We start from the raw sequence: 21,935 nt of genomic DNA on the forward strand, positions 1-21,935 counted from the left end.
CTGAAAAATAGGATAAAATTTTAATTATCCATTCTCTCTCCAATTTTGCTTGGTCCCATCGTGGAATCAAAAGTATAATATATAAAAAATTACTTGCAAGGACCCCGCTTTTGACAAACTCATGCATGCATCGTATCTTTTTGTTTCCGATGGCGCATATTCATAGACACATCCCATCGCACAAACGTGTTTAGAAATAAGCCCAATAAATTAGATTTTTCTTTCATTTTGGTCCAAATTAAAACGTTAACTGTTCGTATTCCATCCGAAGACGCCCCTTTGAGCTCGATATCTTACTATATATACTAACCCTTTTGTTCTTCTAACATACTCATTACTCAAATATAAAACTACTAAAATGGCCTCTTCTTCTACAAACATCTCCTTTGCATTCCTTTCTTTTACCTTGTGGTTGATGATCTTTACTTCTTCAGCACAACTTACTCCCAATTTCTACTCAAAGAGTTGCCCAAAAGTATTTAATGTTGTACGCTCGGTGATTCGGTCAGCTGTTGCAAAGGAGAAACGCATGGGTGGTTCCCTCCTTCGTCTCCATTTCCATGATTGCTTTGTCAATGTATGTTGTTTTCTTTGTCTTTAGTTCAATATCAATATAATGTCAACACCCATGTCCCATAAGAATGGAGTAGTGGGGATGAATGATGATCATTGTCTAGGTAGTATCTATCTGAAGATAGAGACACTGTTTCTATAGATAACTTTTGGCATAAAACAAAAGATGCAAGCATACACTCGATAATCACATTGGAGTGTTTATAGAGTAAGATTTGACATTTAAAAGTTAAATTAAGTTTTGGGAAATTATTTTTTGCAGGGGTGCGACGGGTCCCTCCTGTTAGATGATACTCCTTCTTTCACTGGGGAAAAAACCGCTGCGCCAAATAATAATTCTGTTAGAGGGTTTAATGTGATCGATGATGTAAAGTCGAAGGTTGAAAAAGTTTGCCCAGGTGTAGTCTCGTGTGCTGATATACTGGCGATTTCAGCTCTTGAATCCGTTCTTGCTGTAAGTATAAATATGACTACAAAAATAAATCATTGTTAACATGAAAAAGAATTCGTGAAATCATTTATTGCATCAGTGTACGAAAATGGTTGCATATATTGTTTTAGTAAGTAGGGGGTGTGCACAATTTGGCCAAAACCAAGTAATTAAAAACCATGTAAAGACGTTGATTTGACAGGTTAATCGATTTTTTCTTGATCTTTAAACTATTAACATGATAAAAACGGTATAATATGCTGTGAAAATTGTAATCACTATCCACTGATTTTAGTTTAAAATTAAAATTGTCTTATATTTGTTATTATTAAAATATATTGTGATTTTGTATTTATGTTAGATTACTGTTATTGTACTATAAGTCTATTATGTGCTCTATTGAAGTATGCATTTTGTTTTAATTTATTAAAAAAGAAAGTCAAAATTCTTAAATAAGTTAATAACATAAAAATCGAGTGTAATATTACTTGCTTAATTTCTTTAATAGACAACAAATGTGATCAACTTTGACTTGAATTGTGTGATTGACTTGAACACCATTTGTTTACATAGTTAGGTGGGCCCTCTTGGAAGGTTAAATTAGGAAGAAGAGACTCCAAATCAGCAAGCCTGGCAGCTGCCAACAGCGGCGTTATTCCGCCACCGCAATCCACCCTCAGCAACCTCATCAACCGCTTCCAAGCGGTGGGTCTTTCCGCCAAAGACATGGTGGCGCTCTCAGGCGCGCATACAATTGGACGAGCACGGTGTACAACTTTCAGAGCACGTATCTACAACGACACCAACATCGACGCTTCCTTCGCCAAATTACGACAATCAAACTGCCCACGTCCGGCGGGTTCCGGAGACAACAACCTCGCACCATTTGATGTCACTACACAGGATAAATTTGACAACAAGTACTACAAGAATTTGATCAGCCAAAAGGGTCTTCTCCGGTCAGACCAGCAGCTGCACAACGGTGGTTCCACCGATTCCTTGGTGGAGCAGTACAGCAAAAACCCCAAAAGTTTCAGTGTGGCTTTCGCTGCCGCCATGATCAACATGGGTGATATTCGTCCCCTCACCGGCTCCAACGGCGAGATCAGGAAGAATTGCCGGAAAGTTAATTCGTAATTTATGGAAAATTCTTGTGTTTTTATTTTCATGAAGTTGTATTTTGTTTTTTTCTTTAAATAATAATAACTCATGCGATATTTTTACTTATGCCACATATTTTTTTTTTTTTTGTCATGCATATCTTATTTTTACCATAGCACTTCAATTTCTTGTCATTTATGGGTAGTATGTGATGCAACATTTTTTTTATCTTATTATTATTTAAAACAATGCAATTTATATAAAACTAAAAATTTTATTATACAGAAAGTGCAATTATATAAAAATAAAAAGTACGACATTTTGGAACATAGGAAACACGAAAAATAAAAATAACATCACTTCTATCTACATATTGATGCCTTGTAGTGCATCTTTCGACAACTTGCCAAAAATCTACGTAACGTATAACATCATTCCATCAATCTCACAATTTAATTAATTATCTCTGATTTTTTTAAACAGATCAAACTCTATTACAACTTTGAGCATGTGCTTCTATTTGGTGTAGATTTGATCTTTGCTTCGGTAATAATCACGATTCTTTATGTTGAGCAAACGTTGGGTGATTTTGTTCCAAAATGATGAGCAATTTTCGTTGATGCGATACATCAACCCATGAACGAGCAAGGCAAGCTAGGCGACGACCCCAAGCCCCCAAATACCAAAGAGACCCCATTTTGTACTTGTTAGTTGAAGGACCCAATGATCATATCAGGTGCCAAGAGGAAACGGGAGCAAGATTTTCTACATCAAGCGTGCAATATGCGATGTCAATTTCCGATTTCCAAGGCTCATCCACGATTTTCACGGAAAATCCAAACATCGCTTCCACTTCTCCAGACTACAACCAATGCCACCTCCAATAGTTACTTCAGTTCTTCTATTTCTTATGCGATTTCTTATTCTTTATTCTTCTATTCTTATTCTAAATCATACGATTTATTTCTTCCCCTCTGAACGATTTTCCATAGAGACATTGTACCGATTCAGGCATTAAGAGATGCCAATTCCTTAGTGAATTCTTATTTATGAAATGCCCATCTGATTTCTAGTTATTTTTGAAAGATTGAATTGGAACTCTAAAGTTCGATTGTTTAAGAATCTGAGAGTTTAGAGGCAATCACACGAATCGCACAATTGATTACTTAACCTATGTAAGTTTAATGTTTCTTGACTGTCACATTCTATTTTTTTAATCCTATGCAAAATTTGATTTTTTCTTCTTACACTCTAATACAAATTTCGATTTCTAGATTGTTAAGTTGGACTTTTTTTAATATGATACAATCACTAAATCAGCATATGTGTTTACAACGTCATTAAAATACTAGTATGCTTCAAGCTGGAATTTTATTAAAAATGAGAACGTACAGATTAATTCGGATTGATATGGAATAATTACTACACGCTCATTCTTTTCTCTTTCTTTGATGATAGTAGGTATAATACAAATAAATAATCTATGCAGCTTCAACATATCCTGGTTAATGTAATTAAAAAAAATAGCTTATTCCTCCATATCATATACGGGTTTCATACTTATAAGAATTGCTTCTATAGAAAAAAAAAATACCGAATCAATAGAGCTATTTTACAAATAATGTCTTCGAATAGACACCTACTTGGTTCTCAAGAGATAAACAATTAAAGAAATTTGGAAATCAGTAAGTTACAAGAAATCCGGAGAAGTACAGGCCTCCAATTGATTACTTTTATTTAAATAAAAGTTTTTTCACTGTTGCGTGATTGTCGATTGAGTGAAGAATGGCGAAATTGGGAGCGTGATCAATGGAGTACTCCTCGTCTTTGTTGTTTAGGTTTAGGTGCCTTCGTTTTTTTCACTTTGCTAGTTTCATCAGCCCAAAGCAACTGGATCAAAATTTGGGCCTAAATAATACTATACCCATAAAGCCATAACCATAATAGCTGGATCAGAATTTATATCCTATTATTACTTAACAGTTGTGAGTCATGAAGTTGTTGATGAAATTTTTGTAGTTGACTTGAAGCAAAAAAGTGCTAGGATTTGGCATTTTCAATATCCGCTCCTTTTATCTTCTTGTAAAGTCATGTTAGTTTCGTCATTTACTTTGACTAAAAAGGTAGGTAGCTGTAGCAGATATAAGGTAAAGGTTTTATTCAAACGAAGTAAATAAAATGATGGGAAAATATTAATTTTATGTCATTATTTTACTATGAATTTTACATATGTGTAAAATTGTTGTAATCCTAATGTCAATATTAGACATATAATCATTCATATATTCATTTGTAATAAATAATAATGCGGATGTTAATGCATAATTATTTATATATTTATTACCGAAAAATGACATTATATATATATATATATATATATATATATATATATATATATATATATATATATATATATATATATATATATATATATATATATATATATATATGTATGTATACTCTTCTATTTATATCGTGAGACAAAACTAATATGTGATAGTTTATCCAAGACGGGCCTTAGGAATGTGTGGGATGAATACTAACAAATAGTAAAAACTTTTGTTTTAGTTAATTTTATTACGATTATAGACTTGTCAATATTTTTTTATATACAAAAAATAAATCTAGTGTCCAGTTTTATTTCTTATACAGGTATTCGAAATCAAACGGACCAACCTGGTTTTATCTGAAGTCCGACCATGTTACGTTCACAGGATAGTTGGGTGTACATTAGTTACATGAAATAAAAAAAAAAAAAAAAAAATTAGATTATAAACCCCAGCTAATCTAAAATCTAAAAATACTAAATACACAAAAGACCTCTAACTATACATTAGTTGACGATACTGACGCTATCAATTTTAAATACAATGGTCATTATTATATTACTTTCTTGAACTGAAACAATGTTCTCCGAAGACGAAAAGATGGTTATTATGATTAAGATCTGAAAGTATATAATTTATTAAAAATAAACAAATTATGTATGGAAATATTATTCAATTATGGAAAAAGTCAACTACGTGCTTAGGTGTTGGAACTCTCTTCTTACAGTTTTCACTAAAATTAATTTTATTTTATAATTAATCTTGAGATTGAAGAAATAAAAAATTAACTGCATTTACACGCTTGCCGGCAACATGGTAGGCGTACTATTCCTTTTAGATTAATTTTAGGTAAACTTATAAAAATATTGGAATATAATGTTTTCAGAATAATTATTATTAACATATTTAACGATTATATATAGACTCACTAGTAGTTACAATAATATATAGAGGTGATAATAAGATACAATCATACAATGGTCGGGATGTGGTGGTAATTACTTATAGAGATTTAAAAGAAATAAACTTATTGCATACATAAACGACTAGGCAAAATACAATGATTATAAACGTTTGAAATTTCAGATCATGTTTTTAGAAATAGCGTAAAATAGTTATATCTGCTTCAGTTGTTTTGATTCTACTGTATAATCAGATTCATATCCATGAAAGATTATAAGGCTGTAAATTAACCAATCTCTATGGTAATCTTGATTTAGATCTTACATGTCGTTATTTCTCTAAATCTATTTGTTTTTAATGAAATAAAAAACTATATTAATTGTCTAAAAATTAAGACAAAAATTAAAATAAAAGTTAAAGCCATAAATGTGTGTGTGAAGGAAATTGAAGGCTAAGGGGGCAGAATACGATTTGTCTCCCCAACGTGTGCAAGGGCTTTAATTGCATCTCACGTCCTCTTAATTAATTTGGTCCTGACATACATACATACATACAATAATACATATATACGTTTTTTTTTTCAAAATAGAAAAAACAACTAACAAAATAATAACAAGAGTTAGAAATTACAAATATTAAAAGCAAAAAATAAACCACTCAAACCAACATGATTTAATCAGAAAAATACACGGCTTCTTGTTACACACCGCCACTTTCCAAATAAACCAAATGACCGTTGGTTATTTTTATTCAATTACAATTATTTTGTTTGTATAGATAATTATAATAATCTGAATTTAAAAGGTTATTGAAGAAACATTTTTTCTTGTTTGTGGGATATATTTCATTACGTTTTTATCTAAGTAATTGCTACATGCATGCCTATTCCCTGTAACGAATGTATATATATGCAATCGGCTATCAATAACTAAGATTTGAAAAAGCCTAAAAACACCATAAGTTTGATATCATATCCAGTTAAAATGACTCTTGATTATATTCCTCATAAAAGGTGAGAGAAAACACAAAATTATTAATACTCTTCTACAAAATAATCATTTAATTAGTTATGCTTTTATAACTCATACAAAAGAAAGAGAAAAGAACTAGGGTTACATATGGTCAAGCAAAGTAACTTGATACATTATTATTAGGAATAGTGCTAGTACTATACCCAGAAGTGCTAGAAGGGATCCCATAAAGATGAACTGACGATGAAGAAGAAGATGAAGATGATGACGAAGAAGAAGATGAGATGACAATGGACTGTTGTGGTGGTGGTGGTGTAGGCGGCGCTGGGATGGATGAGAGCTGAGCCACCGAGATGGGACCGGAGGAAACCAAAGTAGAAGCAATAATGTTGATGTCATGAGTATTTGCAGCAGCTTCTCTATACTTGTATCTCAAAATTTCAGCCCTAACTGCATTAAGATCAGCTTGAAGAGATTGAATTTGTTGTTGTAATGCAGAAATTGCACCCATGCAGCCATAGATTGGATCTCTTAGCCTAACATTTGCTTCATATACCAAACTGTTTGCCGCATCTGCTCTTTGACTTTCAGGCACCTCCTAACAAAATCAAATGAAAACAAGAGTGTTGATATAAACCCTAAATGAACTCGAAAAATGGTTCATCTAATCGGCTCCTTTAAAATATTGAAGCATATTCATTGTACAGTTTAAAGGTCGTTAATTAATCTCACTCTTTGTGTTCTCGTTAAATAACTAATCGAGCCAAAAATGGAACAAAAACTAGCAATTCGGTATCCGAAGTATCCAACCGATCGAGTCTTTAATCTATAATGCTTATATGATTAATTAAAATTTAAAACTCACTGTTAACATTCGTGTGTATGTTTTTTCTTTTTACATTTCTGGTCGATCTTTAAAGAAAAAAAAAGGAAGTAAAACTCGCAGATCTTTCGGCGTAATTATTATCGAATCTGAGTGTTTGAAACAAATGGCTGTCTATTTAAGACTCATTCACACCGTGTGCGTATTTTCTTTGTTTTTAGCTGTTTTTCATGAAAATGATAGGGAAGAAAATTTTGCAAATTTTGGTCCAATTAGCATCTAACTAAATCTGTAAATCTGATCCTTTTATGTTCAAACTCAATGTCGTGCGTTATTTGTTTAGTTTCTAATTTCTTTGTAAGAAAAATATTCGGAAGAAAAAAGTCGGCTAAATGATCAAAAAACTTAAAAAGATCTACAAACAACACCTAATTAGATTCAAACTCGAGACTCTGAAGTTAGAATCAATAAGTTTTAAACAGATGGAAAGAGCATACCATGAGCAACTTAGAGACGTTACTGGCACCAAAGATTTTATGAACAGCAGCAAACTTATGAGGTTCATGAGGAGAGAAATAAGGTGAAAATGGACACTCTTCTGCGCATCTTCTTCGCAAGAGCTTACACGCAGCACATGGTGTGATCGTGTTCAAAGTGCCTGGTGCCGGAATCAATATCTGTCTCCTCCCCATATGCCCCATCGTCGTGGTGTTTAGATACGCATCGATCTCTCTCTTTATCCTCTTACCAGCATCATCATAGAATTCCCTAACACCACTACCATAAAAACCAGAATTAGGAAACCATAAACAGCAAGAAAGATGGATGCTTTTTATGATTGGTTTCTTGAAAAGGTCAAATTTATATGGTGATCAAGCATGTAACTTCTTTGATCTCTGTGTTTTTAAAGGTAATTAGTAGATTAAAAGGTGTTAATCTGCTTGCATAAGTTGATTTTAGAGAGGGATATTGATGTACCTTTCTCTGGACATTCAAGAAACCTGAAAATGGAGAGAGAGAGAGAGAGTACAATAGTGCTTTAAAGGCAAGGAAAGTGATATATATATATATATATATATATATATATATATATATATATATATATATATATATATATATATATATATATATATATATATACTTTAAGGTATATAAATTTAGATAGCACATGCTTATAATTATGTAGTTTTGATTAATGGTTCAGACAAAAAAAATTCCTTAAAAAATTAAGTTTCCTTAATCGTTGTTGTTGGTATATTGTTCTAAAAAAATCTTTCTTAACATTAATCCTTGATCATTGTTGCTAAGAAATCCAAATTCATAAATTCTTAAAAAAATGATTTCAAATAATCGTTGCTTGTTGATTGTTTTACAGAAAAAGAAATATATGATATCTTTCTGTAAAAAATAATATTCACAACTTCCTTAAAAAAGATTTTAAATAAATCGTTACTCACAAAAAAATCTATAAACGATTTGAGAGCTACCACATCCCTGTTTTTTGAATATCAAAAATCACAATTCACAAGGAAAACAAAGAAGGTCGACTTCGCCTACTCCTGCATCTAATGTTTTGAATTTCTAAGCACTTCCAAGTAAGTTATTGATCTCCTATTTTATTGTTTCTGCAAGATAATGTTTTTTAGACATAATACGTAAATATAGATCGGCTGTCGTATGATATGGGATGTGGAATTAATCTGTATTTATGTAACAATGTGCATTTTTTTACCAGTTCGGGTATCAATTATACAATCATATGAAACTCAGTTGAACACTTCTTGTTTATACACAAATGTTTCATTCTTTTACCAAATTTATGAGCTTTCTTTCATCAATTAATGCAAGAAAACATAAATCATGCAATCACATTAATGAAGAACTTATAGGTAAAATCTTGCATATTGCAAAAAAATTTCTATATAAAAAAACAACTGTCTAGCTTATATTTGGGTGAGTTACTATCATTTCATTAAAGACTGATCGTATTTATATTAAAATGTAATAAATATGATGACATATATAATCTAGAGTATGTCTACAATTTTCAAATATTTACACCATTTTTACTACTCATTAACGTGAACCAGTGTATTTGATTTTGGTAGTTGTTTATTCTTGGTTCTCATTTTATTATTACTACGTATAATGTTTAATAGAAAATAATTTTGGAATTAATTTTATTTGGAAACATGTGTTTTCGTGTAGGCCATGATGTTTAAAACTAAAGCAACTGATCATGCTATAAAACCATATATAAATGAAAATGTTGACACTAATGATTTCATGGAAGCAACATATGAATCTAAAGAAGTTAATGATTTCGATGTGAACTTTGAATTTAACAAAGACGAAGATAATGTTGAAAGGATACTGGAAAATGTTTTTGATACACTCGACAATGCTTATACATTTTATAACGATTACTCCTTTTTACATGGCTTTGCTATACGTAAAGATGACACACTTAAAAGCACGAAAACAAATAAGCCTTATCGGAAGATATATGTATGCAACAAAAAATGTTTCAAACAGTCATACAAAAATGATTCAAGTGGAAATGAGATAAACCGTTGTAGAGATGTTAGAACCAGATGCCAAACAAAGCTTCAAATTACAAAACAAGAGGATTGGAATTAATTGGTGGGCTTATTAAACGACACACATAATCATGAATTGACCATGACACCAACGAAGGTGATGAAGCATTGATCTCATAGCAATTTCTAACGTTCAATAGAAGGTAAATCTCTTATGGTGTAATTTGGTCAAGGAGGGCTGAAACCTTCTCAGATTAAAAAGGTTGTTAATACAATGAAAACCTCAAATGTAGCCGATGTTACATCAAAGCAATGTATTGATGTCTTATTTGAGAAACGAAAACAACATAGAGGAAAAGAGTTCTAAGGACTTATAAAAACATTTTCAAGATAAAACATTTGTTGATAGTTACCAGTAATGGATTTGTCTAATGATGGGTATCCTAGAAATATCTTTTGGGATGATGGTATATCAAAAGATTTCTATACAAAATTCAGAGATCTTGTTGTATCTGATGTCACTTATATGACTAATAAATTCTAGATGCCTTTTGCTCCTTTTACGGGGGTGAATCACCATAGGTAGTCTATATTTTGTGAACCTTTATAGGAGCATTCATGCCATTTAAAGAAAAGGCATAAAAAAGAAGAAGAAGAAAAGAAAAGGATACATGATTTGTAGAGCACGAGTGGTTGATAATACCCATACTCGATAACAGCTTATGCTTTTCACGCAATATTGACACAAATTTCCAATGAGGCATTTAATCGAACATCTGGTGGGTGGGCTACATATACTAGAATTTCTAGTGAAAATGGGTTGCCGTACTAATGTTGATTCCACATATCCATCAAACCTAACTCACTCTATGCGCGGTGTACAAGGGATAAGAAGAAAAGAATATGGGATTGCTTTATTTGGGATTAAGAGTGCAATTCACGAACAATGTTGGACAACCCCCAGAATGCACCGATGTGTTATGGCCAATAGCGTAGATTTCATGGAAATACCTGTTAGATGATCATTGTTGACTCAAATCCTTGACGATCACCTCCAACATACTCTTCATACGAAATTTTCCAACATAATTGGTAGTGTTGGATACGAGTTACCGTAAAAGAGCGAAAGATGAGGATATGAATTGGGACTTGATAAACTTTGACTATCGATCATAGGATGCAACAGAATATGAGTATGAGGAAGAAAAATGCTCAGTTGAATTAAAACGGTGTCGGGTATGTAGTTAGGGTACATATTTTATATACCCTTAATGGTATATTCATTTTTCCACACACACATACACACACACACACACACACACACACACACACATATATATATATATATATATATATATATATATATATATATATATATATATTGAGAGAGAGAGAGAGAGAGTTAGGTTCATATGTCAACAAGCATATATTATGTAAACATGAAACTAATTCTTGAACAATCTCTCTCTCTCTCTATATATATACATATACATACATATATATATATATATATATATATATATATATAATTAAGTTTAATTAATAAAGGGTGGTTTAGTCTTTTTGTTAATTAGGTATTTTAATTCTAAAACCCAAACCCCTTGATTTATGGTAATCGAATATCAATTTTAATTCTCTGAAAGTATCCCCCTCTTTGTATATGATCTCATTATAGCGTATATTTTTCGCTTTCTGTAACGACCAAAAATTTCAACAAAATTTAAACTTTTCAAAAACATCTCAATTCATTAAGTTATTACAAAAGGTTTTCAATACATTTATTATCAGAGTATTCCCAGGTCCATATCGTAAAACATAAACACGAGGAGCGGTACGATCACGCCTTTGCCTTGCCACGGTCTCCTGAAGAACCTGAAAAACATTAAACCACAACTGTAAGCCCGAAAGCTTAGTGAGATACCCCCAAAATACCAACCACATATACCATACACAAAACATGCTATATCATATCGGAACACAGAACAGCCATGCATATCAGGTCTACTGTGTGACTGGTCCGTCGTGTCGGGCCTTCAGTCCACCTGGTCCACCCTCCGAGTCCAGTCATGTCCCTCGAGTCTGCAGTGTGGTTGGTCCGCCCGCACCGGGCCTTCAAGCCACTTGGTCCACTCTCTGAGTCTACAGTATGACTGGTCCACCCGCATCGGGCCTTCAGTCGTCCTGGTCCACTCTCCGAGCCTCGGCATGTCTGGTCCACCCTCGTGGGGCCTACAGCCTATCCGGACCGCTCGTTGGGCCTTCGGAATAACCGGTCCGCCCTGGGTATGTTGGCCTACAGCACAAAGTAGGACCCGCCTCAACCCAACTCCAGTCCAACAACCATGTGCACATAAACATACAATCATATAAGAGTTCACAGTCAACAAGCCGATCAAACAGATCACATAACATATCATCATCCTAACCAGGATACCGACCTAACCGGTCACTAGCATAGCATCACCCTACATATCAGGAAACCAGCCTTAACCAGGTCTCTAACATATATCATCCTAGCTACCAGGATTCAGACATATCAAAGCAATTACATAACAACAAATACCCGGATCTTAATCCAATAAAGGGCCGGCCTTGGTGCCTTAGACCCTATCGATATAGTGAGGATAACTCACCTCGAAACTGTCGGCTGAACGGATAACTCAAGTTGCTCCGACTACTGGTAGGATCTCCACCACTCGCCAACCACCAATACCCTAAACTTAAAACAATATTCAACAATTACCAAAATGCCCCTGGAAATCAACTAGTCAACCCTTGGTCAAAGTCAAAGTCTACCCCTGACTAACTCTACTCGCCGAGTCAACCCGATGACTCGCCGAGTCCCCATACACAGAACCTCCTTCAATTCGCGACCCAACTCGCCGAGTCACCCCGAGACTCGCCGAGTCCAACAACTCTGAGTCCACTCGCACACAACTCACCGAGTCACAACCCATCCAAAAGAAACTTGGACCCTACAACCAGACTCGCCGAGTCTACGAATATCTTCAACCTACTCGCCGAATTGTTCTTACAACTCGCCGAGTTCCAGACCATCTTCATCCAACTCGCCGAGTTGTTCTTCCAACTCGCCGAGTTCCAGCCTTTCTTCAAGCAACTCGCCGAGTCCACCCATGTGACTCGCCGAGTACCACCGGGTCTGAATCCATACAGAGGCTTTCCAAGCCATGAAGATGATCCAAACCAAAGATCTACCCCTCCTAAGGCCATCCATCACGTAAAGTGGCAATCTTTACGTGAATCCAAGGAGATCGAGGCATTTTCACTCTAGGGTGTGGGTTTGGGACAAGATAGCTCCATCAGTCACTCAAAAACAGGGACCTTTATGCATTCTAACCCTTCTCCATTCCAGATCTGAGGTAGCAACCTCAGATCTAACCTCTAAACTCCAATACATCAAAAGATATGATCTCTAACACCTCCAAAAATGATGAATCTAGATAATAGCAGCTCAAACAATGAAATAATACCTCAAAAAGAAGCTCCAAGAGAAGGTTAATCCGAATCCTTGCAAAGCCCTTTGATCCAAGTCTCTTCTCCTTCAAGATTTCTTCAACAATCACTTCCCCAAGTTCCAAATGCACTCTACTCCCTCAAATTCGTGCCTTAGGGCTTTATGGACTTCTACAGAGGGTAAAGAGGCTGGGGAGAGGGTATAATGTCCTTTAAATAGGGCTCATCCTCCGGTTTTAGGGTTTTCTCCTCTCAGCGCCTAGTCGCCGAGTCCATCCGCTGACTTGCCGAGTCGGCCAGATAACACGCGACCAAAGTCGCGACCCTACTCGCCGAGTCCACCCATGGACTCGCCGAGTTCCCCTTCCCAATTTACTCTTTTAGCCCTTCAACTTTACTCTTGATATTCCGGGATGTTACAATTCTCCCCCACTTAATTTAGGCTTCGTCCTCGAAGCCTGCAGCAACTCAACTTTTGAGCTACTCCCGTAACGCACCACATGGCATTAACCAGACCAGGTTCCTCAAGGCACAACCATCGAAACTCGCACTCACTTTCTCCTTTCTTGCGGTGTACTGACCACCGACTAAAGCCGGCCACCGGATTTACCCTCTGATAACCACACTTATCGACTGAGTACTACCCATGATGCAATACTGCTCCAAATCACAACAATCACTCGGCCCATATGAGCTAGAAATAACCATGAACCACCGGATTCCCGATCCAAATCCAACCATATCCATTCCATGCTGACAGAAAGACACACTCTTCAGTCTCAGAGCAACTCCCACGAGTTCTCTTCTTGCAATCACACGCACCTGTTGAACTAGCTCTAGCACCCTCGGGTTAGGGAAAACCCGTCACAATGACGACACCTCCACCATCCCCCACGATGAACCACCACTACTTACATAATTCCTTGACCATAATCAAATCGGGAGTCCAAGACTCCATTCCTGCATCCATTTCTGAGACTCTGGGCTCTATACCCGCAGAATTCCTCCTGCGACCTCAACAGACATCCCAACATGATGTCATCCCATACCACCACCGCAAACGCGCTGCTCAATGACCACAATTGGACCACTCTGATCATAACCCTGGGCTACTGCTTTCACTTCCGTGAATTTACACTCCCCTCCGGAACTACATTCCTCCTTCTTTCCTTACCAAGGAAATCCACTTGGCCGCCTTGTCACCACGATAAGTGCCACGATGCTCACCCAATGCTACACCACCCCTTTTTAGCATAACCGCTATGCATGCAACACACATGCTCTGAATCTGCTTGCAAAGACTCTCGAGTCCATGCACCAACTTCACTAATCAAGATCAATACCCAGGACCAGACCTTACAACGCTAACATATCGCGACATACTCAATCCATTTCCTCACACCAATCTAACAACACATGTAGAGTCTTTAGCATGACTGGACCGCCTTACCAGGCCTTCAGCCAAACTGGACCACTCTCATAACCTTCAGCAGACCTGGACCGCCGTCCAGGGCCTTCAGTCTGGCTGGACCATTCCCCGAGCCTTCGGCCTGACTGGTACGCCTACCGGCCTTCAGTCTATCCGAACCGCTCGACTAGCAATCAACATTCCGAGTTACTCCTTTGGGAAACTCCTCCCATGCATACTGTTCTAGCCCTCTAGGGGTTCCGAACTCTACCTCCATTCCATATACTCTGTCCCGGCCCGATCCTAGGCCTTCCACAATCAATCGATAATGGTCTATATCCCGCCCCACACGTCTGCCACTTACTCATACCAGCTCACGCTTTTGGCTGATTGAGATACTACTGAATCCCATGCAGCTAAACGACCCTTCATACTCATCGATTTTTCTGGAGAATTCCCCAATTCTCCCCCACTTAGAGCACTGACTATCAACCACCGGTCGCCATTGCCGACCTTCCTCAACATACCTTCTCGACACAAACACTTACACACGAACCAATTCCCACTAACTCGAGCAATCTTCACAAATCACACATCAACACTGATCATCCCGGACTTGAAAGAAACTCGATCTTCAGCTAACCACTCTTCAGACTACAGATGCTACCCGATATTCAGACCAACCCCCGATTCCCACGAACAACCCTCATGAATGATAACCAAAAAAATTTCTAACACTAAGCCCATAACCATGCCATAACCCTCAAAATCGAAGAATATAATACCAAAAACCATGCAACGAGACTAGCAGATAAACAATACTCCACAATATTCATAAAATAAAAAGTCATCAAGAAGAACATACCCGCAGCTGCGTCCGGCACTGCCCTGACCTCCTCCGCTGTAAGCTGAAAAGCACGACCCTGAGCCCTTGGGGGCTCCGCTCCACCCTGACCTCCACCCGTGATCCTCAACGCGGCCGGTGCTGGAGCTTGCACCGGTCCTGCAGTAAGTTGTGGACAGTTGATCCTCAAGCGCCCAACCTGATGACAATGATAACAGATCCTCAAATCCCGACTCGGAACTGCCTGACGACAATCCCTCGCATAGTGCCCCTCCTTTCCGCACTTGTGGCATGCCCCACCGGATCGACAAACCCCGATGTGGCCCCTCCCACACTTCCCACAAGTGTGGATGCTCTGATCTCCCAATCTAGAATCAACGGTCTTAGACCGTTTCGATGCCGGCTGCGACTGCACCTGAGCCTGCCTCTGTTCATGCAACTGCAACTCAATCTCTAACTCACGCCGCCTGGTGGCCTCCTGCAACTCCAACAAAGTCTCGCACCTCTGTGCGGACACAAACTGTTTGATATCTCTCTTCAGCATACTCAAATATCGGGACATCTGAGGCTGATCCGAAGCGATCTCAGGGCAAAACATCGCCCTCTCAGTAAACATCCCGGTGATCTCCGTCACCGACTCCGAATTCTGCTTCAGCTCAAGGAACTCCTGAGCCAACCTCTCCCTCTCGACCTGAGGAACATAACGAGTGCTGAATATCTCTCTGAACTGATCCCATGAAACCGCAACCCTTTGTGCATCCGAGTATGACCCCATGGTCAATCTCCACCAATCCTTTGCCCCGAGCCTTAACAGGTTCAGAGCACACCTCACCCTCTGATTAGCAGGGCATGAACACGTGAAGAAACACCCCTCCACGTCCGATAACCATCTCATAGCAACGATCGGGTCCTGAACTCCATCAAAGGTGGGAGGCTTCGTATTATCGAAATCCCGATACTGAAAACCTCTACCAGCTCCTCCCCCTGCCGCTGCTACAGCCGATGTAGCTGCCGCGGCAGCCGTCTCAGTGAGAGCCACATAGCACTCATCAAAATACTCCACCATGGCGGTCTTGATCGACCCAAACAGTTCCGGCAGCTCGACCCGGAACAACGCAGCAACCTCATCATGCAGGATCTCACGAATCCTCGCATCCAACTCGCACGTGCTCATCTAACCGATAACCTCGGGCGGTACTGACCCACCCGGAACTCCCTCTCTTGCTCCCGATCCTGACCCAGATCCACTCCCAGCATGCCTCGGAATCTCCATACTGAAAATAAGCCACAAAATCTCAGACACTTCCCACTATCCCGGGAACTAACTCTCAACCCAACCCTAGAGGTCATGGTTTACCTGATACGCATATGGGTCCTGTGCTTTCAGTAGTACGGACCCATACTACCTTCCACACCTACCCATATTTGTATGAAGTACTACCACAACACCCTAGTGACAAATATACATAGCAAGCACTCAATCCTCACTCCTAGAGGAACACTGGAAATCTCTCACAAGGAAACCCTAGGCTAACAGGCATCATAAATCAGGCAACACATCATGAAATCATGAAGATCCCTAGCCTAGCACTAGCATGATGTTCTATCAAAGCTCAATAAAAACAAATATCATGTATGGTATTTTGGGGTTACTTACTGGCTCCGACTGATCGTACCTTCGCGTCCTCCTTTTACTTAATTTGCAAACCATTTTAAATTCTCTTTTGAAAACCCTCCTCGATTTGAGACTGGAGTCACACGAGTGTTCCTCCAATTCACTCAAACCAAGGCTCTGATACCAACTTGTAATGACCAAAAATTTCAACAAAATTTAAACTTTTCAAAAACATCTCAATTCATTAAGTTATTACAAAAGGTTTTCAATACATTTATTATCAGAGTATTCCCAGGTCCATATCGTAAAACATAAACACGAGGAGCGGTATGATCACGCCATTTCCTTGCCACGGTCTCCTGAAGAACCTGAAAAACATTAAACCACAACTGTAAGCCCGAAAGCTTAGTGAGATACCCCCAAAATACCAACCACATATACCATACACAAAACATGCTATATCATATCGGAACATAGAACAGCCATGCATATTGGGTCTACTGTGTGACTGGTCCGCCGTGTCGGGCCTTCAGTCCACCTGGTCCACCCTCCGAGTCCAGTCATGTCCCTCGAGTCTGCAGTGTGGTTGGTCCGCTCGCACCGGGCCTTCAACCCACCTGGTCCACTCTCTGAGTCTACAGTTTGGGTTACATCCACATTATTTTACTCTTTCAGGGCAAGGAAATGATTATATAAAAATACGATTATTTTTATATATTATAAACATAACAAATGGAGTAAAAGTTTCATGTACGAACATTTTCATTACCAACCACATATCTCGTTGGAAATTTGTGAGTCATTTGTCTTCATTATACCTACCAAAGGTATCCATTAAAGTCATGTTTATAACCATAGTCTCTTTCCGGAGAGCGTGATACTTGTGTATAGATCTATACGGGATTGATGATCCGCACCCTGGCTGTTAGCTGCAGCACATCCGAAAGGTTATGAGTGACAAACATCATATCTTTTCGACGCCTGAAGAACGTCGAGACAGACAATTCATTAATAGCACGGTTATGAAAACTCACATGATAAACGGAAATACGTTATTTTTACTCGAAATCCATATTATATTCATTTTACGTAATTACTCAGCTCTTCAAAGGGTTTTATTTTCGAATAAAACTACATGTTACAAAACTAAGTATGACATATATACTTGTACTTATCAGTCTTGGAAGATATAAGACTACAGTTCAGTTATATGGAAAATATATGATTTTCCAAGATAGACACTATTACTTTACAAATAAACAGTTTATAATTCAGTTTTATGGAAAATATAGGTTTTTTCGGGATAGACACGATTACTTTACAAATAAACAGTTTACAATTCAGTTTTATGGAAAATATAGGATTTCCCGGGATAGATACGATTACTTTCAAATAAAAAATTTACAATTCATTTTTATGGAAAATATAGGATTTTCCGAGATAGATACGATTACTTTTCCAACAAACAGTTTACAACTCACTTTATAGAAAATATCAGATTTTCTGGAAAGAAACGTGATTTCATCTCATTGAATGGCATATATTTATTTATGCAAATGCTTATGAACTCACCAACTTAAATGTTGACACTTTTTCTCAAATAACTTATATTCTCAGAGACCGGTAAAACAAATTATCCACAACTTTTGAAGAATTGACGTTAAGGCGTTAAGGAAATCTTTTGACATCATAATGTAATTGACATTTTGGAAACATGTAACATACACAATGATGTAACTTTTTAATTACATATATGATGGTTGTGTTTGCTTTCTTTACTATTCAGTTGTTATGATACTACACATGATGTCCTCCACCCCCGAATGTTTTCGCCGTTCAGGTTTGGGGTGTGATGGATTGGTATCAAAGCATTGTTGATAGTGAACTAAGTATATCGAACCATATGATATACAACTATAAATACAATGGAACTAAAATATTCTGACCAAGAGTTATACTTTTTAAAAAATATATATAATAATATTTTTATAAAAAGTATACATGCATACATACGTATTGGCTCTGTGTTGTAATAAAAACAAAACAAAAGTATTAAAGATGCTTTTAACACTACGAGTACGTCTGAGAGTATGTAATCATGTATGGAATGAATAAAGCCATGATCAACTATATTTATTCGAGAGGTGACTAGCATACACTTGGTAATAATCGTAGTGGTCAACAAATCTAAAAACTTCCCAACCCATAAACCCGAGAACCAAACGTAAAATTTAAAATACTATAGGAGTATTTTATGTAACTACTATATTTAATATTCTATATTTATTTTCATACACACAGATTTTTCATATATTTTTCATACCCCTATTATCGTACAGACACAATATCAGGATTTCACCCACACGGAAACCCCTAGCGCCCAATTCAAGGTAACGGTGGTTGGATTGAAGAGGATCCAGAAGAGGATCCTAAAGAAATAATAAAAGAAGACCCAATGGAAGAATCGGAAGAGGAAGAACCAATGGAAGAAGATGATGAAGAAGATTCTGAAGACACTGACTCGGGCCTGGAGGTTTACAACCCACCACAGGTAGTCTAACACCCCGCAGGTAGTCCAATACCCCGCAGTCCGACAAAATTTTTAAGGCCCAACACCAAGATGGGTCTTAGAATTACGAAGATGGAGTCAAGAACAAGGCCAACATCCACCATATGGAATGGAAAGAGGCTTATATAACCTCTCCAAAGGAGGTTCAACGGAGCAAGCTCTTCCTGTTATAGTACGTCGTATCCCTCGTAACGGGGAACAAGCACGAGCATCAGTCAACCAAATCATGGATGTTAACGCTACTGCTCAACTCACCACAGTTACACTTCGTTGTCTAGACGAAGACCATGATCATACCAAGAACCACACTTAAGCTCTTAAAGAAGAGATGAATGCTACTCGAGCCGAAATAAGAGCACTTCAGGAGCATCATGCTACATTAGAAAGGCGTTTGACGGAAACAGAGCGCCATGTGGCAGAGTCCAGTACTCGGGACAAGACCATCCACGAGTAGTGTTTACACTACTTACATTTTTGATATAGATTAGGACTGCGGATATGCGTTAAAAATAACTCTTATGTACATATAAACTCAACCATACGACTAGGTGTTTACATTATCCATGGAATCGTAATGCTATCAAGATTTTCCTTTAAACTTTGATGTATTATAGACCGGTGTCAAGGTTAAAATTTCCAAAATGTTATGTATCAATGTATCAAAGAAATTGACAAGCATTATACTTTATTAACAGTATTACTACTGAAATTCATAAATTTATTCTTACATAAATTTCTATTATGAATTGAATACAAAACATATTATGGGTCGAAACATAATGCATGTAGAAACTAATAAAATTAGTTCATTAGCACCTAACTTACAATTATTATTGAAGACTTACCGTCTTTTCACTTTTAACTCTATGGAAAAAAGATGCCACCAAGAAAGAATCCCAGACGTTTGAACAATACTCCACCACCGCCACCACCTCTATAATATGACTCCACTATGTTCCAAGATGCGGTAACTGCTGCCGTAGCATCCACCATAACATAGATAAATGCAAGCGGGGCCAGTGGAGGAGGAAATTGTACTAACCACTCAAACCATAGGGAAATCCACGGACACCCCAGAGAATGTTCATACAAATATTCAATCAATGGAAAGCCTACAACCTTCAACAGAAGTGGAGGTGTTATCGTACTAATGCAATGGTTTGAAAAGGCTGAATCAGTCTTCAAAATATATGCGTGTCTAGAAACAAGTGAAGTTAAATATGTAGCCTGCACCTTCTCTGAAAGAGTTCTTACTTGGTGGAAGAGCCATGTCAAAGCATTAACCCTCCTAGTGGAAAATTCCATGAGCTGGGAAGACCGGAAGATCTTAATGCTAGAAGAATATTGCCCAATGAGCGAAATGGAAAAATTGGAGCATGAATTGTGGACTCTTAAAATGACTGGATCTGAACTTGCCGACTACACGACTAGATTTTGTGATCTCGTCGTACTGTGTCTCGGGATGGTTACCCCGGAAGCAAAGAAAGTGGAAAGATTTCTATGGGGATTGTCACCCCAGATCTAAGGTATGTAATAGCTTCCAAACCTACTACCTTTGGCAGCGCGAAACGCTTGGTGCAACAACTCATTTACCATGGAGTCCGTCAGGGAACGATAACAGCCACTCCTAAACAACCGAAGGAAAGTGACAACCAAAAATGGCCTTTGAACAAGAAAAAGAGAAAAACACCAGAAGAAACCTCCAAAAGAAAATAAGTGGTAGCAACTCATGCTATCACAATCCCGGCCACCCCAACACCAACGAAACAATATGATGGGAATCTACCGAAATGTAATAAATGTAACTACCACCATGCCGGTGCATGTCGAGAGATGTATTGCACGAAGCACAATAAGAAAAGACACACAGTCTGTTTCTACAAAGAGCCAGCCAACAAGTCGCCCCAAACACGAACATAGGAGCAATCCGCACTTGCTGTGGATGTGGAGAAACATGGCATATCAAGAGGAATTTCCCGAAAACAAGGAATACAGGGGGAGTAGGAAGAGTACTGACGATGGCACAGGAGGAGGCAATAGCAGACCCAACCGTGGTCACGGGTATGTTTCTCCTCGATGAATCTTATGCATGCATATTATTTGAGTGTGGAGCAGAGAGGAGTTTCATGAGCCTCGAGTTTAAACATTTACTCAATCAAACACCAAAATCATTAAATGAAACATTCACCGTCGAAATGGAAAATGGAAAGATGAAAAACACTAATGACATATACGTAGACTGTACCCTCACGCCAAACAATCATTCTTTTCAAATCAACCTCATGCCAGTCTCAGTAAAAAGTTTCGATATCATCATCGGCATAGATTGGCTATGTCCCCATCATGTTGACATCCTA

The 21,935-nt window shown here is 37.6% G+C and overlaps 2 protein-coding genes across 2 annotated transcripts; one reads left to right on the forward strand and one right to left on the reverse strand.

Moving 5' to 3' along the window:
- Positions 1-323: 323 nt before the first annotated feature.
- On the forward strand, positions 324-2,230 carry LOC145048358 (peroxidase 4-like). Its single transcript, XM_078996816.1, has 3 exons — positions 324-577; positions 836-1,027; positions 1,577-2,230. The coding sequence occupies exons 1-3, from the start codon at positions 359-361 to the stop codon at positions 2,138-2,140; spliced, it is 975 nt and encodes a 324-aa protein (XP_078852942.1). The 5' UTR covers positions 324-358; the 3' UTR covers positions 2,141-2,230.
- A 4,140-nt stretch (positions 2,231-6,370) lies between these two features.
- Positions 6,371-8,187, reverse strand: LOC144998434 (LOB domain-containing protein 15-like). Its single transcript, XM_078958202.1, has 3 exons — positions 8,107-8,187; positions 7,626-7,905; positions 6,371-6,903 (listed from the first exon to the last, which is right to left on the reverse strand). The coding sequence occupies exons 1-3, from the start codon at positions 8,118-8,120 to the stop codon at positions 6,457-6,459; spliced, it is 741 nt and encodes a 246-aa protein (XP_078814328.1). The 5' UTR covers positions 8,121-8,187; the 3' UTR covers positions 6,371-6,456.
- Between the last annotated feature and the right edge of the window lie 13,748 nt (positions 8,188-21,935).

This window comes from Lactuca saligna, chromosome 5 (assembly GCF_052625555.1).
Source record: "Lactuca saligna cultivar CGN05327 chromosome 5, ASM5262555v1, whole genome shotgun sequence".
In the NCBI taxonomy this organism is placed as follows: domain Eukaryota; kingdom Viridiplantae; phylum Streptophyta; class Magnoliopsida; order Asterales; family Asteraceae; genus Lactuca; species Lactuca saligna.